Source organism: Tiliqua scincoides, chromosome 4 (assembly GCF_035046505.1).
Source record: "Tiliqua scincoides isolate rTilSci1 chromosome 4, rTilSci1.hap2, whole genome shotgun sequence".
Classification (NCBI taxonomy): domain Eukaryota; kingdom Metazoa; phylum Chordata; class Lepidosauria; order Squamata; family Scincidae; genus Tiliqua; species Tiliqua scincoides.
The window spans coordinates 85,766,559-85,789,058 of NC_089824.1; the positions used below are offsets into that span (position 1 = coordinate 85,766,559).

The 22,500-nt window shown below is 44.4% G+C and overlaps 1 protein-coding gene across 3 annotated transcripts in view; it reads right to left on the reverse strand.

Moving 5' to 3' along the window:
* Nucleotides 1–709: 709 nt before the first annotated feature.
* Nucleotides 710–22,500, reverse strand: part of LOC136649280 (cadherin-6) — a 78,900-nt gene continuing 57,109 nt past the window's right edge. For 2 of the 3 annotated variants that reach the window (XM_066625793.1, XM_066625791.1), the window contains 5 exons: nt 11,256–11,392; nt 8,596–8,717; nt 5,639–5,756; nt 5,291–5,542; nt 710–1,200 (listed from right to left, as the gene is read on the reverse strand). In XM_066625793.1, the coding sequence (XP_066481890.1) occupies nt 710–1,200; nt 5,291–5,542; nt 5,639–5,756; nt 8,596–8,717; nt 11,256–11,392 (1,120 nt within the window). The remainder of the gene's footprint in view (nt 1,201–5,290; nt 5,543–5,638; nt 5,757–8,595; nt 8,718–11,255; nt 11,393–22,500) is intronic. The other variant, XM_066625792.1, reaches the window with a different exon arrangement.

A 22,500-nucleotide genomic window follows, 5' to 3' on the forward strand; every position in this document is an offset into this window, starting at 1 on the left:
TAAAAGTTGTGTTCTTTGTGGTATATTGCTGCAGTCATCCATAAGGGGAACCCCAAACATACACACTGACGTCTCCCTCCCTTCATCTCTTGATTGTCACCACTAGTATCATTTAATGCTGTGCGAGAAGTCACCAATTCAAGATCAGTACTAGAGTCTGAAGTGGCCGCAAGACCATTCTAAATCTTAAATATCTTTTTAGTTTCTTGTTGGCAGAATGTGGCTTTAGAATGAGCTACATCTTTCCCATTCCTTTTACTCTAATAGTTACACTAAGCCACAACACTTCCTTACAGTGGGGTATTTCAATATATAATCTACAGAAAACATGTCTGAGCTGAATAATTAAAATACAGTAAGAATATTTGGTGAACTATACCAGTACGATAATCCAATTCACAAGATAAAGCGGAACAAGTTAAAACTATTATTCCCTTTCTCTTGCTCCTGATTTCCCCTCCCATTGTGCCTGCCTAGGTAAACAGTATGCACTAAAAAGTAAAAAAAAAAAATTTCCCATTATTTGCCTCTTGGAAGCTGAAAATTGTATTTGGGGGGAAAATGACATTGGATCCACAAAGACTGCAGTCACAGAAACAGTTTGAACTGATAGAATAGAGAAACTTTTCAAAGAATTGTGGATAAATAGAAAGAAATAGCAACGTCACACATCTCAATGCTGTTTCTTGGAAATGAAAAAGGCAACATATTAAGAGTCTTTATCGCTGTCCACTCCACCATACATGTCGGCCAACTTTTTAAACCGCGGTCCCCAATCACTGAGGTAATCATAGTCCTGGTCTCCATCTGTAGTCACCGACTCCAAGGAACTGAGGGACTCTGCCACAGAGCCATTGCCTTCGTACGCATAGGTTGCTAATGAGTCATAAGGGGGTGCTGTCGGATCTGTATCATTCTCCTTCAACCTTTGGCTAATGAAATCTCTGACATCAGTGTTATCTCGGACCACTGGAGTCCGGCGCGGCACAAAAAGTGTTTCCGGCACAATGTCTCGGCGCAATTTATTGTCTTCTATGGCTTCAGGGTTCCGCAGCGTGCCAATATCGAATGCTTGTGTGTCTTCCTCTCCGCCACCCTCGTCATTGTAACTGACAATGTTGTCGCGGATGTCCTCTTTGGAAATGATCAAAGGCTCTTTCTTCCGCTGCCGCCTCAGAGCTGCAAACAGCACTACTGTAACTGAAAAGAAAAAAAGAAAGTCGAATTGGGGGAGACAGATGGGAGGGGCAGGGAGTTAAGTTGCTGCTCCATTAGAAAAAAAAAATAAAACCTCTACTGCTTGAACTTTGTCTTTTACGAGAAGCCCTGATATATAGCATACTTCACATTCTCATGCTGTAGCCAGTCTCACTATGATCACTGTGTGAGTCAAAAATATGATAAATGTTAGGAGAAAAGAGGATTTCCAGTTTCCAGGATTTCTGAAGCACATTTTTTATCAGCAGCATTTTTTCCCCTTTACTTTTTTTCATGGCAACTATCCTTTTGAAATCGCAAATGTACTTTTCAAGGCAGACAAAGAAAAAAACAACCCTCCAGTCTTTTAAAGCGACTGATGCCAGATGTAGGGGAGAGCACCAGGATGAGGTCTCTTGTTATCTGGTGTGCTCCCTGGGGCATTTGGTGGGCTGCTGTGAGATACAGGAAGCTGGACTAGATGGGCCTATGGCCTGATCCAGTGGGGCTGTTCTTATGTTCTTATGACTGAAGTCTAATGCTGAACTCCTAAACTGCTGCTTCCCCTCAAAATTATCTTTTGTCAATATTCTGACTCCGCTTCATTATTGTAGGGATAACTAGAAATTATGCAAATGCTCAGGAAACTATTGATTTGGAGTGATTCTTGTAGTTTTCAGAAAAGAAGGATCTCCTTAACACAGACATGGAGAGTTTCAAAGGAACTGTACAAAAATTTACATTACGAAAACCACATATTGTGTTTCACTTTCTCTTATGATCATTAATATGGCTGTGTGTGACTTGATACATACAGAAGTGGCTGCAGCAATTAATTCTGAGTTAATTAATTGAGTGGGGCTCTTTGCACTGATGGGAAGTAGAAAATGGAGCATGTGGGCACAGTGCTGTGCCACCAACCTGCTGGTAGTTTAGTGGCTATAGGTTCTACCAGTCCAGTTTGACAAGGAGCACATTACATTATAAAGGGGTAGAAGTGACAACACAATGGGGAGACCTCTCAGTCGGACAGTTTTATTTGGCAACCTGAGAGTTAAATTAAAAGTTCAAGTTTGTTGCATTTTCAGATACCGAAATAGAGTATCCTAAAAATCCTTCAGTGGACTTCATGGTGGCAGCCACAAATCTTAAGAATCTTTGTGACATCAAAAACATAAACAACTTACCCCTTAGTCTGTGGAACAATATTTATTCAAATACTTTTTTTCTCTCCAAACATCTGACTCAGAACCTAATCCTATTCCCCCTGCCGCTGGTGGAATGTGTGTTTTGCCAGTGGAAGGAGGACACCAGTGCAATGTCACTTCCACTGGCAAGCAGAGTGAGGCCACCACTGCAATTGCCTCTTTGTCCGTGATGTATATGGGTAGGCGAGGTTATTCAGCCAATAAGCCAGAATAAGACAAAACAAAGCAAAACTGAAGAACTAACTAGGGATGACTTACATTGGCCAACCGGTTAATTGTTGACCAATTTAAGTTCTATCATGGACAGAACTCACAGAAAGAATTTCCATGTCACCCAATAACTACAACATGCTACTTTTTCACCACTTCTTCACCAAGGGAGCTCCAATCACTGTTCCACTAACAGAGATTGTTTTTTCAAAGGCCAAGATGCTGAGTAAGGAACGATGTGGGTAAAGCCCAAGGCCTGGATTCACAGAGCAGCACCTAAGGGCACTGGTCAAGGCCCAAAGCCCACCACTCTTCAGAGCACCCTGGAATTTCTACCAGATGACAGAAGCTAACCCTGCACATTTTGTGGCTTGTACCATGGCCATGCCAGCTCCATTTCTTGCCCTCTCCCTCTCTGATTGCTTTGTCTTATTCAGTAGACTAAGGAAAAGGAGCAGCAGCAACCACTGTTGACCATGTATTGGTCTCTCTCTCTTTGGGTCCAATGGAATGGTGATTGCTGCTATCACCAACTCCCCCTCCTTCCCTCTACCCATGCCTTTTCTTCCAATCCAATTTAGTCACAGTGAGAAGGAGATGGAGCAGATGGTGATAGCAGCACCTGCGAAGACAAAGAACAGTAGCCGTGGCCAGCACGCAGGGTGAGGGAGGAAGGTGCTCAACACATGGTGTGTGCGAGGAGGACCACTGAAGTTCTTTTGCCCTGGGCCCACCAAACGCTGGAGCCAGCCCTGATTAGCCCTCAAATGTATGTAGGAAAGTTAATCATACATGGTGGGAAAAGCTGAATCTGACTGTTAAAGATTCATCAAAGCTGCTTTGGCCGTTTTGTGATTCAGAGCATATCTACCGCAAGAACTGAAACTGTTTTAACAGTTTTTGTGAGGCTGGCTCCAGTGTATTTCTCCACAACCTCATCAAGCCACGATCTCCAGGATTCTTTGAAGGAAGCCTATTAAACAAATTGATGTATGTTTAGAATAGGCCTCCCCTAACTGAGTTTTTGGGTGTTTTTAAAATGCTTCCCTAAACACATTTTTAAATACTTGAACATGGCAAAGGAAAGCTAAACTTGAGGTTCATCTTCATTGGTACGTGAAAAACAGGAGTTCCTCTGCAGAGTCCTACTGACAAAAAAATTGAAGTGATGGATGTTGGTTCCAAGATGGAGTCACCTGGGCAAACCAACTTCATGTCCTGCCCCCAGCCTGCAGAGAATTAAAACTGAGAATTCTCTTGCAAGCTGCTGACTTTTCTTTTCAAAATTCTCTAACGTCAGTCTGGATGAGATTTCCCTGAAATAAATGAATATTCAAATCGGATTTGTGCAAATCGCTAAGTGACTTGGTGCACAGTATAACTGCGTTCTTGAGACTCGGTTTTTCTTTTAAAGTCAACTCATAAAGTAAGCCTTCCTAATGCTCCACAAAATGCTAAAATAAATACCGTCAAGTTGCTGCCTTTTTTCTTCTACCCTCAGCAGTTCTCAGTATTATCTGGGATTTTGCAATAAGTAGGCTAGTCTTTCTTGGGCTAGAAAGTGAAATTCTCCACACGGCCAAAAGCGAGCAAATAAACAAACAAAAGAGCCCACAAAAACCTTATCTGCCTTTGTGACTGCTCAAAATGGAAATTGCACTTCAATCCTCTCGGCGCCTTTGTATCACACTGTGTCGAGATTGCATATACAAAGCTTGAAAGCAGATCACAAAAAGAGACAATGATGTGGCAGCAGTTAATTGAAAACCAGCTTATGCTGCAAATTTCCTCCACTTCAGTGGTGGCTGGAAACCAAACCATTCCTGAAGTTTCTGAACCCGCGTTATGCATAACAGCCCTTCTGCACAGCCCAACAAGCTGGTCCTGAAGCTCAGGACACCTTCAACAGCACCTTCTAAGCCGAAAGGGACTGTTGCCATTTAAAACACACATGCACACACACATTGTAACAAGCCCCTACTGGATACACACTGAAGCCCTTGCATGCACCTTCAGAGCTTAGCCTAGATCTCACTGGGTAATGGTGCATTGAGTAAGGAGCAGGACCTTGGTGGCTGGTGCTAAAAGGTAGTATAGTAACTTGAGTGAGCAGCAAATGCCTTGATGCGATCAAGGAGCTGGCAAGAGCCTAGTTTGTGAGCATGTGACTACATGGACCTAACCGGGGCTTTCTACAGTTGTGTCAGTGCACACTTGCAGAATATGCTTATGATTAGCGATTCTAGGAGTTAGTGTTTTTTTGTAAGCACACGTATGTTTGTATAGTTAAAATTCAGCAGACATGTGTCTAAGGATATGACATATATGTGGTGGCTGGCTGCATATGTACATTTCAAATATGTGGTTGTTTGCTGTGGGTTCTGATTGCGATTGACATCTGAGTGACCAAGGCCAATGGGTAGAGCTGAGATGCTTGTAGCGGCTTGTGCATCAGTCAGCAATGATCAAATAGTACCTACCTCCTTATGAATTTCCAAGAAAGGGAGAAATTGTGGGAAAATGGGCAAAATGTAACATATGCTAAAGACAGCAATTCTTCCAGTGGTAATGGAAAATTGTAGTATTACATCCCTGTTTTCACACACACCCACACCCACACCCACACACACATTCCATGGGAACTACATCACCCTCGACTCATGCAAGTCCTTTACCTAGCAGTATAATGATGCAGAGGAGAATTGCAACCAGAGCTCCTGTACTAAGGCCCGTAGGGTGGATTAGTGCTTCAGCATTACAGGACAGCATTTTGCCTCTCTGGTCACAGGCACATACTCGAATCATCACAGTCTCTGTACTGCTTTGAATTGGGTAATCGTCATCTGATATGACCACAGGCAGGAGGTACACACTCATTTCGTGTCTGTTATATCTAGTTCTCCTGGTGAAGATCCCGGCTGTGTTATCTGGAAAGAAATGCCAACACATACTATAACGTATTCCTTTTGAATGCCAAAATTCAAAGCAGATGGAAGGACAAAAAAGGGGAGAAGTGTGTATACCTCTGTTGTCCTGCAGGGTAAAATTGGAGCTACTGGCTACTTCAGGGGCCAACGAGAATGCAAATTTGTGTCCGCCGAAAGAGTCATCTTTGTCAACAGCACTTAGGGTCTGTATGAGCTAAAAATGGACAGAATTATTATTATACCTTCACTTTGGAGTTTGGATTCTTTGACACCAATAACTTGTTCATATCATATCAATGAAAATGAATAATATTGGAGCAATCGGTTCACCACAGTGCCCCAAAGGAGCAACTAAACCCTCAAAATAGGGTTTGCTGAGAGTGGCTTCCATTATACAGGGAAGTGATGAGAGAAGAAGAGAAATGGCACAATCCTAAGAGCATCCTGGACTGGCGCAAGTCTCTTGTGCCAGCCCGGGAGGGTCGCAAACATGCTATAAAGCATGCTTGTGCCTTCCTCCATATAAGCTGCACCGGCGCATGGAGGTGTGCCAATCTGCGGGGGCCAGACCCAGCCTCTGTGGCTGTGGCGGCAACAGCAGATGTGTTCGCACCAGCTGACCTTGGATGGCGCAGGGGTCTGGGGAGCAGGTGGAGAGAGGAGAGGAGGTGTTTCGGGGTGGGGGGAAGGTGGATGGTGGGTGGGCGGGCCCATGGGCGGATGGGCAGGAGCAAGAGGCGGGGCCACGACCCAGCAATTATGCCGGATCCTAGCCCCTGTTCCCAGGCAGTGTGGAGTGGCTCTTGACTGCTCCATTCTGCTTGCATCTGCACCACATCATTAGGTGGCGCAGATCCAAGTAGACTTATTGGGGCTGCTAATGCTCTCCCCGGGGTTTCCCCTTGCCTTGGGCTGAGCCTCAGCCAGCCCCAAACTTGCCCTGGATATAGCGCAGACCCACCGGCCTGCCTGTTGCGGCGCAAGTTAGGATTGTGCTGCTTGTGACTTTTACTTCTTCTCCCCACGTTTCTGGGTTTTCTCCATTTGGTTCATATGTGTATAACTGCTGTGATGTGATGTGCATTTTTCCATTCTAAGGACAAAGTGCACAGATCCTCATGGAGGATCCTCATATGGGATATGCACATCTCCATGCTTCAGAGACGCTTATGAAGATGGGAGGAAAGAGAAGGTAAATTATTCTTCCTTTCTGGAAGGAAAGGAAGGGTGCTTCTCTAGAATGCCAGAAGTGGCTCTCATGTTTCCCAGTAATGCGGAGCTGCAAAAGCAAATGTGAACTGAATTCTATGCATGGATCAACTACTTTTTAACACATGTGCAAGCAGCACGTGAGAAAACAGGCATGCACATGAATGTAGACATACATATGAACACAAAACAATGATACTGTATTTCTTCCTACAGAAGCCTTTAAGTGCCTTTCTGTATTGAGATATTGACACAATGGGCCCTCCTTATCCACAGGCTTGGCATCCACCAATTGGAGCATCTGTAGATGCTGACCCCGTGTCTCAGCGGGCCTCAAAGGGCCTCCTGGACGCAACTGGAAGTAACTTCTAATTTGCACCAGTGACTTTTGGTCATGTCTGGGAGGTGTTCTGAGGTGCAGCAAGGTTGCGCGCTGCCTCCCCACATTGCAGAACACCTCCCAGATGTAACCGGAAGTTGCCACTGAGATGGAAGCGATTTCCAGTTGCATTCAGGAAGCCTTCTCAGAAGGCTGGGAGGTAAGTGTGACCTCTGGAGGGCCTGGCACAACCTCCAGGTAAGTTTTTGTGGCACTGACCTCCTGACCCTCATGGATTTCAGTATCTGCAGATTTCGGTATCTGAGTGTGTGTGTGTGTGTGTGTGCGTGTGTGTGTGTGTGTCCGTGTCCTGGAACCGATCGCATGTGGATACTGAGGCCTAACTGTACTTCAGAAAAATCATGTCATGATAATTGTCTTTATCATACTCCGATTAATACTCCTCTTTTTTTCTGGACGAGGGTTCTTTCTCAAAGGCAGCCCAGAAGTAAAGAATTATCTTGCTCCAAATCATCTAAAGGGGTGCTAGTTTGTCCCCTCTTTCTTTTCAATAAGACTGGGAGACAAGATATTAGAAGACTGTGAGGTTGTAAGGAACAGGTTGGGGTTTGTAGTTTATGTAATGGTTACTATTGAATCACATGGGGGTGTGCAGCCCCAAAAGTTGGGAGCCGCTGGAACATATCTAACATGAATGATGAGGCAAAAAAATGTTATATATATTTGGGTTCATTTAGCAAGCAGATCTTGCAGAGATTAATGATCTGATGGCCCGGTGCCAATTTACACTGCAGGTCATTTCTCCAGACTAGGAACTGATGCATCAAGAGCAGTGCTATGTGGAATGGATGCAATATTGATGTATATATTTATTTAAAAGATTTATGTCCAACCCTTCTGTCCCCATGGGAGCCACCAAATTGGCTTGCAAAAGTAATAAAACTCGTTCAGATCTACAACTAGAACAAAGAAAGATCTAGCTCACATCTAGAACAAAGGTTTAAAAACACTTTGTCAAAGTCAAAGCCAGAGAGGCGATAAACAAGTTTAAGAAGCAGGTGCACAATGCGAAATCAGTATCACACCCACTGCAAACAGAATACCAGCTGTAACCAGAAGCAATGGAGCCATACTTTGATTTCACTTCATAAAACTGTATTGGCAGCTCCGTGTAATGCAAATAGGGTTGCCAACCCTCCAGGGTTGGCCTGGAGTCACCAGGAATCAATATCCATCTCCAGGTGTCTACTGAAAATGCTCATGGAGATATTAACAGGGCCTAAAAACAGGGAAAGAAAAATCTCCAGAAACAGCTTTAGGCTTCAATCCTATAAACACTTACCTGGGAGTAAATTCCATTGAACTCAATTGGATTTACTTCTAAGTAAACATGTATAGAATTGTGCTCAAAATTCAAATTGGCAATCCTAAACGTAAATGGAAGCTCTGGAACATAATTCTGATGGACCCATTTGTATTTATTTATGGTGTGCCAATGGCATACCTGCTCAGCCTTGGCATTTTCACAGACAAAGGTTTCGTAAAACATGGCAAACTCTGGGGCGTTGTCGTTCACATCCAGGACTTTGATAAATACTGGGACCCGGCTGCTTTCCTTTGGATTGTCTGCAATGATACAAAAAGAGGCAGTTGTTTAATACTTTGTATGTTTTTGGATGAAGATTTTTTTTTTTTTTTTGAGGTTAGTGCAAGCCATCTGTGGGGCTAACGGAAGCTTTGAGTTAGGTTTAACTAACAGAATGAGTTAGGTACAATCAGAATACAGCATTGTTAATGACCAACATAGCACAGTTAGCCCTTGGCATCTACAGGGGGTTCCATTCCTGGAACCCCCGCAGATACCAAACTCCAAGATGTGGATAATGGGATCTGGGGATGGGCCCATGTTGGACCTCTGAATACACATTTCCTTTACGATGGTTTTCCCACCCTTTTTTTATAGTCTAAAGCAGGGGTGCTCAATAGGTGGATCGTGATTTACCGGTAGATCGCGAGGCAAAATGAGTAGATCGCGGAGTGCCGATCCCCCCCCCTTCAGGTGGCTCTGGGAGGAAACGCCGGGAGTAAGGCCCATGGTACTCAATGGGGCTTACTCCCAGGTAAGTGTGGCTAGGATTGCAGCCTCCCAGCCTAATCCTAGGCATGTCTACTCAGGAGTAAGTCCTGTTATACTCAGTGGGGCTCAAGGTACACCAACATACATTGTACACATAAATGTTATATGTTATGATGGCGCGAACATTGTAAAAAAAACCTCTGGTAGATCTCCGGGCCTTGCTGGGTTTCAAAGTAGCTCTTGAGCCAAAAAAGTGTGAGCACCCCTGGTCTAAAGGCTGTGAATCTGAAAGTTGCAACGTTTTAAAACCTAGCAACAGGGGAAACTTGTGAAATGGATAATCAGCATTCTCTCCTGCACCCAAGCAATCTGTCCCTGGGTGATGAGATCTATCAGGAATACCACTTTCCAATATGCTTACATCAATTCAACTTTGGACTCTTTAATGCAGCCCAACTGTCACCTGGCTCTTCTGCAAAGATGTGTTACTCTGTGGAGCAGGCAGCTCCTTCCTCGCAATGCATAATGTAAACATGCCTTTCTTAGTTATTCATGTAGCATCTATCAAGTCAGGTCTGAATTCCTAAATTTCTCTTGATCTTGGCTTTGAAGTGCTTTCTGAGGTGCGGTGGCTGTTTCACCTTTCATAGCTTTCAGGCATAGAAAATTCATCATTCAAAACAACTTCAGAACTCCCATCAGGAAGACAACTGCAGACTTCAAGACTTGAATTCCATTTCTGCTTCTGTCATTGACTTTTTGGGACTTGTGAGTAGGTCACAGAAGTCTAAATGTCAAAGAACAGTGAGGGCTCTTCACTAACTTCGTCGGGTGCTTATTTGTCAGAGCTGGAGCATGGAAAACTGCTATCCTTCAGTGAACAATTGGTATGTGGCTTGTACCATTAAAAAATACTTTGCACATGGAGCTCAGCCATCATATTACGGCACACAGCCTCACAACACAGCAGCTGATCTCTATGCAGTGGCTGGTTTCAGATGAAACATGAAACCAACAGCCCAATTCTGTTGCGCCAGTGGAAGGCATGTTTTGCTGGCATGTGCTGTCACAAAAGTGCCATAAAGCACTTTGTGACAACACAGAGAGCTGGAGCCTGCAGTACAGAGGTTGGAGACCTCTTGTGCATGCTGACATTTGTCAGGACACCAGCCGGAACAGTTAAGTCCTCTGCGTGGAGCAGAGGGAGGGAGAATTTACTAGGAAATTCCCAGGAAAGACAGAATGACTGTTAAAACTGACCCAAGTCTGCAATCTGTATATATTCTCAGCACTGCAGTTAAAAAGTATTCCACAGCAAGTTTATACTTGTACTCAAACAAAGCAGCCAACCTATCACTAGCTGCATAGCTACTTGATTAGCAAACAAGGCCTAACTGAGGTTTCCCCCAAATTCCAGCTTGGACTAAACAAGACCATGAAGTCTGCTAGCAATTGTGGCCATTTTTTTTTCCCAAAAGCAACCAACTTGTTTTTAACTTGCAATCTGAATGCCTTAAGGTTCCACCTCTGAAAATAGGCAAATAGTGCTGGATTTTGAATTAGATTTGGTTCCAGTGAAATTAAGAGCATAATCCTATGCTTGTCTACTCAGAAGTGCCTTCAATGCGGCTAACTCTTGGAAAGCAAGCCGAAGGAAGTGACTTTAAGATTGTGGCCTTTTTAATATCCTGGTCAATGGCATGCTACAAGACTGAATTTGGATGGCACATGAAAAGTGATAGAGGATTTTCATCCTCTTTCCCTTTCAGAACCTATATTCAGTCTATGCAGCTTTTCACAAATCAGCAATTCCTGTCCTAATTAACCAATGGCCAGGAGGATTTCTCCAGTCTATTTGATCTGAAAAGAGGAACGTGTTAATTCTTTTTCCGTTCAGTCTCAAAGTTGCCTCTTCATAATCTGTAGCCCGGGGAAAGAACAGGAAAAAAAACAACACACAGCCAATTTCTCAGGTTTACTTCCTCGATTAACAGCATGTAACCCAAGCATGGAGCCTGACTTCCTTTCAGTCATTCTCAGCTGGAAGGCTGCATTTGTTCCAGCAATGGCCTTTATGGACAACTTACTGATCTCAGCAGCTATTACAGTAATGTTGTGCCACAATAATGTTTCCCGGTCAAGAGGTTTGGAAGTAAATATTGAACCGTTTCCAGAATCAATGTTGAATATTCTGTCCATGTCGGTATGCCGATCTACAGAATACCTGTGGAAAAAAAAGAAACACAGGCAATTAGGGACCTATTTGCATTTCACAATTGTTTTAAATTTTACAGAGCTTTCTAGGCAGCAACAATCAGTACAGAAATTGCATTTGTTGCACTGGTACTACAAATGGCAACATCTTCATATGTTCTTGTGAAAAGACCCCTCCCCCTTTTTTGGCAGCATGCATAGTTCTGAGGCACTGTTGATGATTTCTTCCTGAGATATCATGGGGGAGGGAACATGCTGTTGTATTTTATCTTTTTTTGGCTAATTGATGATTAATGGATCTTGTGTTTTTACCTGCTCTAAGCTCTTCTGAGTATCAGAAAGGTAGACTAATAAATAGGGAACTTTACGGCATCATCGTAATGAATCTTCATAAGAATCTTCATAATGAATCATAACGAATCTTCATAAGAACAACCAAATGTTTGGCTTGTGGAATGAAGGAAGTTAAAAGTCACCTCAGGACATTCAATAGTTAATTTAAATCTCCAAAGATATGAATCAGTGTATTATTAGATTTATATAATACTTTTCAACAAAAAGTAGTTCACAAAGCAAAACAACTGGTTCCCTGTCCCCAAAGGGACAGTAAAAGAGAAAGAGAGAGAGAGAGAGATTAGCAGCAGCCATTGGAAAAGCTTCTAGAAAGGTGAGATGCTATGATCATGTGGTATCTTAGAGCTCATTCACACACTGCCATCCTAAGGACAGCACACATAGAACTCTCTTTTTGGGCACCTGGAAGGGGTGAGCAGGTTTTGTTCTTCCATAGTCAGTACAGCTAGTGAAGGCTGGGGATTCTTCACAGTGGTCCACCCTTCTCATCTGTAGTTTGATTATCTATGGATGTGACTCAACCTGGATGGCCACCAGGGACTAGAAGGACCCTGCCAGGCCCCAACAAAAAAAAGTGTCCCTTTAAAATCACAGTTTAAAAACAGCTTTTTTAAACTTTACAGAGCGGCAGGCAGGCAGTCTTCAACTATTAGAATGGCTATTTCTGGGTTGCACTGAAGTCTTTTTCCAAAAAGTAATTTTTAAACTGCAGTGTAAAAGGGATGCTTTTTATTGCGGATTTGATTATTCACAGTTTTTTGGCTTCCAAGGGGTTCCAGGAATGGGCCCTATGGATGACAAGGGCAGAGTGTATTACTTGCCTTCTCCTAGCCAGAGTATCAGGAGCCCTTTCCAAGCACTACCAGCTGGTGGGAGCACACACAGAGAGAAAGTGTATTCCAGGGAAAAAGTGAAGAAAGAGAACGGTTTCTTCCTTCTCACATTATGTATAAGTTTCAGGGTTAGTACAGAACCCAGGGTAAATTTGCAGGCCTGAATAAGGTAGGGCCTAATGTGAAGTGCTGAGTCACCAGGACTCAGGTGTAAAGTGAACTAGCTGATGAGACAGGTGATGAGCTAGCATCACGAGGCAGGGTGTGGCAGGAGGAGGAGACACCACCCATCCTGATTTGTGCACAGAGCTTTATGAGAAACTGTGAGAGCCCTCATGTGTGGGTCATTGATGGTCATGTGTGTTATATATTTTGCTGTCTCTGCTTTGTTTTGCTATGCTGCTGCTATTATTGTAAATTTGTAAATACGCACTGAAATGGTGATGGATTTCCTTGTGCCTGTGTACTCTCTACGTTGTGGGCTGTGTCCTTGAAGCTGCATTCCACTGGACAACCAGATAAGGAGCTACTCCCTCCTCGACAATAAGGGCAAGGAGCCAGCTTTGTAGTCATAAAGAGACCTCTCCAGTCACTGTTGTTATCACCTCATTCACCTGCTCATTATTATGGGGCAGGACAACTTGTAAGCATAACCAAAGGGCTGGCTCTTGCATAGAGTAGTGCTACTTCTGCTTTGACACTGCCCTTAGTACATAAAGTAGCTGGGATGTTTGCAAGTACTATGAAGACTCTCCAGAAGTAACTGATTGTCCAGGCCTCTGAAATACAGGCTGTAGAAAGTTCGATTCAACTCATTCCCCCTCTGAGGGCAAGCTGCGAAGTGGCTGCTTGAATCTTGTCGTCTTGCCCTCATGTAGGCATTGCTGCATCCCATTCTAAGCACATTGAGGGAAAGGTACGTGTGGGCTTCCTGTTGTATGCTTGCAAGCACTTGTTTGTTTTAGGGAGCTTCCATAAATATGATCTATCACCTCTAGCTAGAAGTGTTTGTTTCCAGTGAGTAAGATAGGATTACAGCTTAAGTCTTACTGAGCACAATGGGTTTGTTTCTGAGTAAAATAAATAAAACCATTTTCAGACACCTCTACCTACAGGCTGAAGTGGTAGAGCTCATTTTATCACCACAGAATTCTACCATCTAATTAATTCTGTTGCAGGCCTAAGAACATTTCCATGAGATGCTGGTCATGCAGGGCCAAGCCTGAGGTGGCAAGCTGCCCCTGCCCATGATAAGCCAGCCTCTGTTCCTCCTACTTTCCAATGTCCTAGCTTAGCACTCTCCTCCCCTCCACACTTCCTCTTTCTCCCTGTCACCCTCTTCCTTTTCTAATCCAGGGAGTGGAAGGAGGCACAGTGGAGGCAAGTAGGTGGACAGAGATGGGCGTCCCATTCCCCCCCACCCTGACTAATCTGGTGCCTGAGGCAACAGCTTCAGTTACAATCATGGACGGTCTGATCTTGTGGTCCTGTAGAGCTCCCATTAGGTTAGGACTTTACAGTAGTTCTGTAGGTGACCATTGTGACATTTGATGAATGGATTAAAGTGAATTAGGGATCATGAGAGAGTTGTTTTTTTTAACTGCGAAAGAAAAGAACTTCTGCCAGTGACCTTTTTAAAGCCTGGAACTTGAGGAGTTTGTGTTCATCAACTTCAAAGGCCGTACACTAGCAACAATTCTCATGAAATTATATGAGTTTCAAAACCTTGGACCTCAAGCTGGGGTAGCAATTAATACCTCTCAGACATACTCAAAGTTGGCAGTAGCAACACAGGATGGATTTGGCAAGTTATTCAGTGAGATTTAAGCATACATCCTTCACGTGTTCAGATAACTGGGGATTAGCGATGTTGGGTTTTCAAATTGGAGTCTGATATCCAGAAATCCAAATGTCATGGATTTAGTAGACTGTGTGTCACATTGTTATCAGAAGCAATGGCAAAAAAATCTTAATTTACAGCCTGATGCTAAACTATTTCATTTAGCGGTGGGGCGCTCAGGAAACACTGGAGATGTACATCATTTAGGCCAGTAGGCTTCAAACCACAGCCTGCGGGCCAGATTCAGAAAAAAGGCATCCCTGCGCGGTGCAGCGCTTTCTGTTCCATGCTGCAGTGACTTATCTTTCCAGCCGATCTGCTCAGAAAACTTGTGCTGGGCAGTCGCTTCCACCCAGAAATTGAGGCAGAGACTGCTGAGGTGAAGGGCAGCAGAAGCGGCTGCCCGGCATGAGGTTCTGAGCACATTGGCTGGAAAAACAAGACACTGAAGCACTGCGCAGGGATGCCTTTTTCTGAATGCAGTGGTCCATGGTTTGGAGACAACTGATTTAGGCTTTAGGGGAAGGACAGAGAATGTCCCAGCAGCAACAATACAAACTTCTCTGTAGGTCAGGGGTGTCCGAAGTTTTTGGCAGGAGGGCCACATCTTCTCTCTGACACTGTGTCGGGGGCCAGGGGAAAAAATAAATAATTTACATTTAAAATTTGAATAAATTTACATACATTTACATAAGTGATTATATTAAAGATGAACTTATATGAATGATTGAAGTTCTTGAAATAGCTCAAGGCCTGTAAAAGGCCTTGCACAAAGCAAGACTGGCCTTTCCTTTGCTGCCGTTACTGCATCACAGAGTGAAACAGCAAGCAGTGGAGGAAGCCCTCATCCTACAGCTCATGTGAGAGGTCAAACAGTCGCCCTCATGCTGAGAGCAGATGCATCAGGCCAGTACAGGCTCCAACAAATCTCCAGAGGGCCAGAGGCTCATTGGAGATGGGGGGCTCCCTGAGGGCCGCATTGAGAGGCCTCGAGGGCTGCAAGTGGCCCCAGGGCCGGGGTTTGGGCACCCCTGGTGTAGGTGTTTGGGGAGCGATGCCCTAGAGAAATGACAGTGCCCTGGCACTTCACAGGCACACTCCAGGGTGATAACAGTGAAAATCAGTGCCTGAACTTTCATCTCAAGTGGGATGGGAGCTAAGAGCTTGCTCTTCTTTTTTCTTCCCTGCAAAAGTGGAATAATGGGCAGCAGTATGTGACACCTTCCAGCAGTTTCACAGCTAAAACCAGCTCCCTCCTTTCTCTCTAGAGCCAGTGCTATCTCAGATCTGATAATCTGTAAGGTGGTGGGAGCTCGGGGGGAGAAGTCGGAAACTTCCCCTATTCCCCCACACTATCAACCAACTCTTTCCTCTTCAGAAAGCCAAAGTGCTCAAGGATTCTATCCATTTGGTCTTTCTCCTGCCAACCGACCAGAGAGGGGGCTAAGGGTCATTTGTGACCCTTCTGGGTGATGCAGTGGGGGTCCTGATCTTCATCCACCATCTGCAGGGACAGAATGAAGATAGCTTAGACCTCTTTTTGCTTGAAAGCCAACGGGATTTTAGCTAAGCTCTCATCCTTGCATTCTGCAATTTTTTTTAAGGTCTCTATTTGAATATTAATACCGATTGGGCATCCCTTATTCAAAGTGCTTGGAACCAGAATATCAGATTTCCCCATATCTTGGAATACTTGTATATACCTAATGAGATCTTGGGGGTGGGGCCCAAGTCTAAACATGAAATTCATTTACGTTTTATATATACCAGTGGTTCTCAAACTTTTTGGGAAATTTACCCCCAAAGTAAGTCTTTGCGGGGGAGGGGGGATGGCAGTGACGTGATCCCCAGGATCATGTGGCTAAGGAGGATTGTGGGGTGCTTTTACACGCTGTGGGTATGTGCAAACAGCAACAGGTGCGGAGTGCCCCACGCAGCCCTCTGTAGGGCTCCCCAAGACTTGGAATGTCAAAAAAAAAAAGCAAGCACAAACCACATCCTGGCTGCGTTCACAAACTGGAAGTAGTTTGTGTTTGCTTTTTTTCAACATCCTAAGCCTCAAGGAGCCCTGCGGAGAGATGCGTGGAACTCCACGCACCTCCTGCTGCTTGCATAAGTCCACAGTGAATAAAAGCACCTTCTGTTGCTCCCATTAGTAATGTGATCCTGGAGATCATGTTGCTGCCTCTCCTTTTTCCCTGCCCCATGAAGGGATGGGGGAAGTTTTACACCAGGGGTGCCCAAACCCCGGCCCTGGGGCCACATCCGGCCCTCGAGGCCTCTCAATGCGGCCCTCAGGAAGCCCCCAGTCTCCAATGAGCCTCTGGCCCTCCAAAGATGTGTTGGAACCCGCACTGGCCCGACGCAACTGCTCACAGTGTGAGGGCAACTGTTTGACCTCTCGCGTGAGCTGTGGGATGAGGACTCCCTCCACTGCTTGCTGTTTCACATCTGTGATGCAGCAGCGGCAGCAAAGGAAAGGCCAGCCTTGCTTTGTGCAAGGCCTTTGCTAGGCCTTGAGCTATTGCAAGACCTTCATTCATTCATATAAGTTCGTCTTTAATCTATTCATTTATGTAAACGTATGTAAATTTATTCAAATTTTAAATGTAAATTAATTCTTTTTTCCCCCGGCCCCTGACACAGTGTCAGAGAGCTGATGTGGCCCTCCTGCCTAAAACTTTGGACACCCCTGTTTTACACAAACTGGTGGGTCATAACCCACCAGTTTGAGAACTACTGCCTAATAGACTGAAGGTAATTTTATATAATATTTTAAACAATTTTGCTTGACCCATCACATGAGGTCAGATATAGAATTTTCCACTTGTGGTGTCATGTCGGCACTCAAAAAAGTTGTGGTTTCCAGAATACTTTGGATTTCAGAATTCCAGATAAGGGATGCCCAACCTGTATTACAGGAAAACAAAACTTCTTAGATTAGAAAGTTCTGATTTCTGATGGAGGAGCTCTTGCAAAATAGAAGGTTCAGCTCGACATAGCACTAATGAACTTTTCACTGTGGCTTGGCAAAATGTTAATTTTATATAATTTTTTCCTATTCAGGAAAAAAAAGAATGCATGTCAAGGTTAGGAAAGCACATTCTAATTATATCATTAACCCTGACCTAGAAGGATGCTTTTAATAGGCTACCCTGTAATTGCGTTCATTCCATTTAAATAATCCAAGGTCTCATTTGATCAAGGGCTGCTAACTCTGTTGAATTGGTGGTGACTTTGATTTACAGATCATAGCCGATTTAGAATTGAGTTGACAACATCAAACTCATTTTTACATTTTTAAATGAAATTACTGGTGCGAGTATGTCAGATTTGGGGATTTTATTCCTTCCAAATCCTGGGAAATTAAGAAGCTAGAAGGATAATAAATACATATAGATGCCAATGAAACCATATGCATAAATAATATTAAATATAAGATGGGTAGAGTGGGAATGCAAAAGTCTGAGTAGCATTTAGTCCAGGGGTGTCAAACTCGTTTTATACTGAAGGCCTAATAGCATTCATGATGCCTGCTGAGAGCTGGAAGGGCTGGAAGTGATGTCATTAGGCAGGAAGTGATGTCATTACAAAAAATAAGCACTTTTTCTCACTTAGGAACTCATTAGCTGCAAATGACAGAAGAGAAAACACACAAATCTTGATCATATTTCAAGATATGGGAGAGCCCAATTTTCATGTGGGCTGCCCTTTCAGCAGTAACATCTCAGCACTGCTCAGCAGATGAGAGCCTAAGGGTCAGATAAAAAGCTTCCACAGGACACATCCAGCCCCCAGGCCTTATATTTGACTCCCCTGATCTAGTCCATATGTTCCAGAAATTTAAATATTTTTTTTGGCAGATTGTTTTTCTGCTGTTCCTTATTTATGTTTTTAAAGAGATACATGAATTACAAATTTTTCAGAAACCAGAAAACATCTACTTGGCCCACATCCTTCAGTTTTGAGTTTCAATTTTGACATTTTTGAATCACTTTCCATAGAGCTCAATGCATTTTTCTTGTCAGCTTGTGGGGGGAGGACTTTTTCTCCATAATTTTTGGGGGCCTGTGTTCACGGGATCAGGACAATTCTGGTGGCGTTGCATTCCTCTCGGTCTGCCCTTTGAAGTGGTTTGAGGCATGATCACCTACATGTGAGTAAATGCACACATGTAGCTCAGTTTCAATTTCCGTTGGGCTCAATACATTTTCCTAGTCAACTTTCAGCATGTCAGTTTCAGTTTTGCAGCCCACCAACAATTAGGTCATGACCCACTGGTGGGTCTTGAATCATCTTTTGGGAAACACTGATATACTATCAAATGATTATGAAGTCCACTGATCAGAGACAATCACTGTACTACTGTTTGCACAATCACTTATGGAGCAAAAGAGAAAAAAAGAAGACAAGAGATCCTGATCTAGTTTGGAATTTCTGCACACCCTTTGAACATGTAGAGAATTTAGAGCAGCCATTTTCAACTTTTTTCAGCTCACAGCACACTAACAAGGCTGAAAAGTTGTCAAGGCACACTACTAGTTTTTAATTACATTATGTTACAATTAATTTAATTAATACAACTAAGGGTACAAGCCTAATCAGGTCTACCCAGAAGTAAGTCCTATTTTCTTCAATGGGGCTTACTCTCAGGAAAGTGTGGTTAGGATGGCAGCCTTACATGACAATGAAAGAAATTCCCAAGAAGCTTGGAGAGGGAGGTGTATGTGGTTTCTGGAAAGGTTTTGAAGCAGGTCTGTTCAAACTGTTATCAAGTGACATGCTCTGATATGCCAAAAAGTGTTGGCAAACAGCGATGAGACTGAGCACACAGGAGAAATAGAAATGTGCTGTGAGGGACAGTGAGGAGATGTGGCTGAAACAAGTGCAGAATTCACTGGGGTGGGGGAAGAGAGAGAGAGAGAGAATGGGAGGCACCCTCAGAACTTTGGAAGGTGGGGAAGAGGGAGGGGAGGGGCAGAAAGAGAGGGTTTAACTGCAGTTATGATGGGGGATATGTATGCAGGAGGGGAGGAGGTGGGGGGGAAGAAAAGCATCACTTGCCTGCTCATTCATTCAAGAAAGAGTGTGACCAAGCCTCTGTACGTCTACTCAGAAGTAAGCCCCATCATAGTCAATGGGGCTTACTCCTAGGTAAGTGTGGATAGGATTGTGGCCCAGTGCCCTTCCTGCCAAAACCCTGCCAGGGGAGGCAATGCAGGCAGGGTCACTTTGGGTCATTGCAGACAAGGAAAAGGGTCTCTCCAATCCTTTCCAGCCAGCTGCTTCTGGCTCCTACCTGCGTCCACCTTCAGGCTCGCTCTCACTCTCACTCCCTCCTCGCCCTCACTCCCTCCACGTTCCGCCTGCTGGGAGCTCTTCTAGGCTTCTCTAGCTGCCTGGCTGGCTGCCCAATCAGCGCTGGGGGCAGGCACCAGCAACAGCAGGAGTGTTCAAGCCCCTACGCAGCTGCTCCTTTTTCTCCTGCTGCTGTGCAAAGCTCCAAGCCGCCGCTTCTCCCATGTGCGCAGCAGCTGCTGCTGCCGCCTGACTCCTTGGATCCGCGACACACCTGAGGCAGCCTCACGGCACACTAGTGTGCCGTGTCACAGCGGTTGAAAACCGCTGATTTAGAGGTTGAACTGTGCTAAAAGATAAATGTACTATGCCAGGGTAAATGATTTATTTGTGCTTTGAAATGGACCAGTACAGCTCTTTGAACTATCACAGCAGCTTCAGCAGGTGAGATACTAGTGACCAAGTTGGATCTAAGAACACATTGAAAATCTGATCTTTTGGGAAAATACAACTTCTTTTATTTATATCCCACCTTTCTTCTATGAACTCAGGGTGCCCTACATGAGGTTCAAAAGAGGTCTCCCACTCAGGCACTAAGAAATTCCCGACCTGCTTAGCTTCAACAAGGTAGCTGCATCATGTGTATACAGACCATGCCCAGGGACACTGTAGCACTTACTGTAATGAGCAATTACTGTTCTTTCTGTAGTACTTGCTGTAAGCTTCTTTGCCAAATAGCAGGTTGCTAATCATTTTGGGGCAATTCCTTGGTATTCTCTCTCTCTGGCTGTATACAGCTGAATTTCGGGGCCTAATGGTGCCTGTGGTGGGGTGATGCAGTGAGGCAGCACTGTGACCCTTCCCTGCATCATCAAGTTGCCCCTGCACTTGTGTGCTACACCTCGCTCCCAGAAGTGCTCCGTTTTGGAGCCAAAGGGACCCTTGGGAGGGTGGGGGGGGCACCTGCAGGCAATGAGCGCCCCTCCACTGAGAGGCCAGAACCACCCAGAGTGCCATGGATGGGGGGGCATGCTACTGCCACTGCTTGCTGCCCTGGTAAGTCCTCACCCAGTGCCCCCCTTCAGTACCACCCAGGGAAAATGGCCTGGCTTGCCATACCTTAGATACGCCCATAGCTGCACATTGCAATGGAATGTGGCAATGCTGCTTGGGTCGAATATTGTCTAGCTCTCCCCTACCACAAGATTTTAAGAGGGCTGGAGTTTCAATGAAGCCAGGACTGGAAACTATCAAGTCTAATATGATGGTTGTATATCACTGTGTGAAATGAAAGCATTTATTCACCTGAATTGTAATTCAGGACCCAGGCAGGGAAGGGAAATCACCTACTAAAATGGTATTCTATTGACAAAAAGTATACGTCAGTCAATTGGCTCGTGCCAACGGCAGATTTTTACAAACTCCACACCTCAGAGACCTTCTCCTAATTGCTTTCTTAAATACAGCATCTTCGTGTTTTATGCATCTACAAGTCAAGAAGATATGTGGGCCACCAAGGGATGTGTGTTAATTTTTCCCCGCACTAAGCATTTTCATAATGATATTATGAAGTATTCTTTAATGGGAGTTCAAAGGGTTTTCAAACTGACAGTGCTCTGTGCTTAGGTTGTATTTTTTTCTTTTTCCTTTTTAAAGCTACAGTCAAGTGGAAAAAATTGAGGGTTTTCAACGTAACATCAAATGTCTGAAGGTTTCATTTCTAACTGTCAGGGAAACCTGACAAGTAAGTGACAAGTAGTACATATAATGGTCTAATTGCATCCTCCCCCAAACTCAGAGGGAAAGTCAGAGTTAGCATTTACGCTTATGATGATGTGTGGAGCTGGGGGTGGGGAGAATCACTGTCAAGATGCTGCTGCTCTCATTTCTCCTCAAAGATCTTAGCAGACACTCAGAAAAATTGCACCAGAAAAGGCTCTTGAGGATCACATCTTCCTTACAGGTGTGAATGGCAGCACAGACCCCCTAGCTTTGTTTTTCTTTCTGCGTATTATTTTACCCTGAGCATTCCTTACTTTATTTCTTGGTGTTATGTCTAGAGAAACCTAAGCACCTCTATTTGCATCCAGCACAAGCATCCTGGTTCTTGCCTATCCAGTTGTCATTTTCCTCTGTGCCCCACCTTTATGTAATTCCCACGCATCCACCCAGTCACCCCAGAAACCTCACAATTTTTCTGCAAGTGCATTGTTTTTGCTGTAGAGAGGGAGGCTTTTTCTGACCTTGCAGAACCTCAATTCCTCCATAGTTCTGCAGAGAAACTTCAGTGTTCTGCTATCCTTTATTATTTTTTTTTTGATATCACTATAAACCACACCCCTCATCATCAAAACCACAGTTCTAAGACAAGGTAGCACATATGTGCCACGCAGGAAGAACAACTCAGAGACAATCACAAAGATTGGACATAATGTGTGCAGAGGACTGTCCCACCACTTGAATATAGTCTTGGACATGCCTGAGAGATTAATAAGTGCACGGTCAGGTACATGGCTGGTACACATTATCTCTCACAGTCTGTATTTGCTAAATCATCCTTTTCTTTCCTATCCAAATTTCAGGCACAGGGTGTGAGACCTATCTGGCCTGAGTACATGACAGCGCAATCCTGTCTTTCAGTTCCGCCAGCACAGTGGTCCCTGCACTGGTGGAAGATGTTGCAAAGGTGCTATAAAGCGCTCCACAACACCTGGTGAGTAAGAGGCACCAGCAGAGTGGCCTCCGCCACACCACCAGTGCTGCCTTTAGCCCGATGGCCGCCGGCACAGGCAG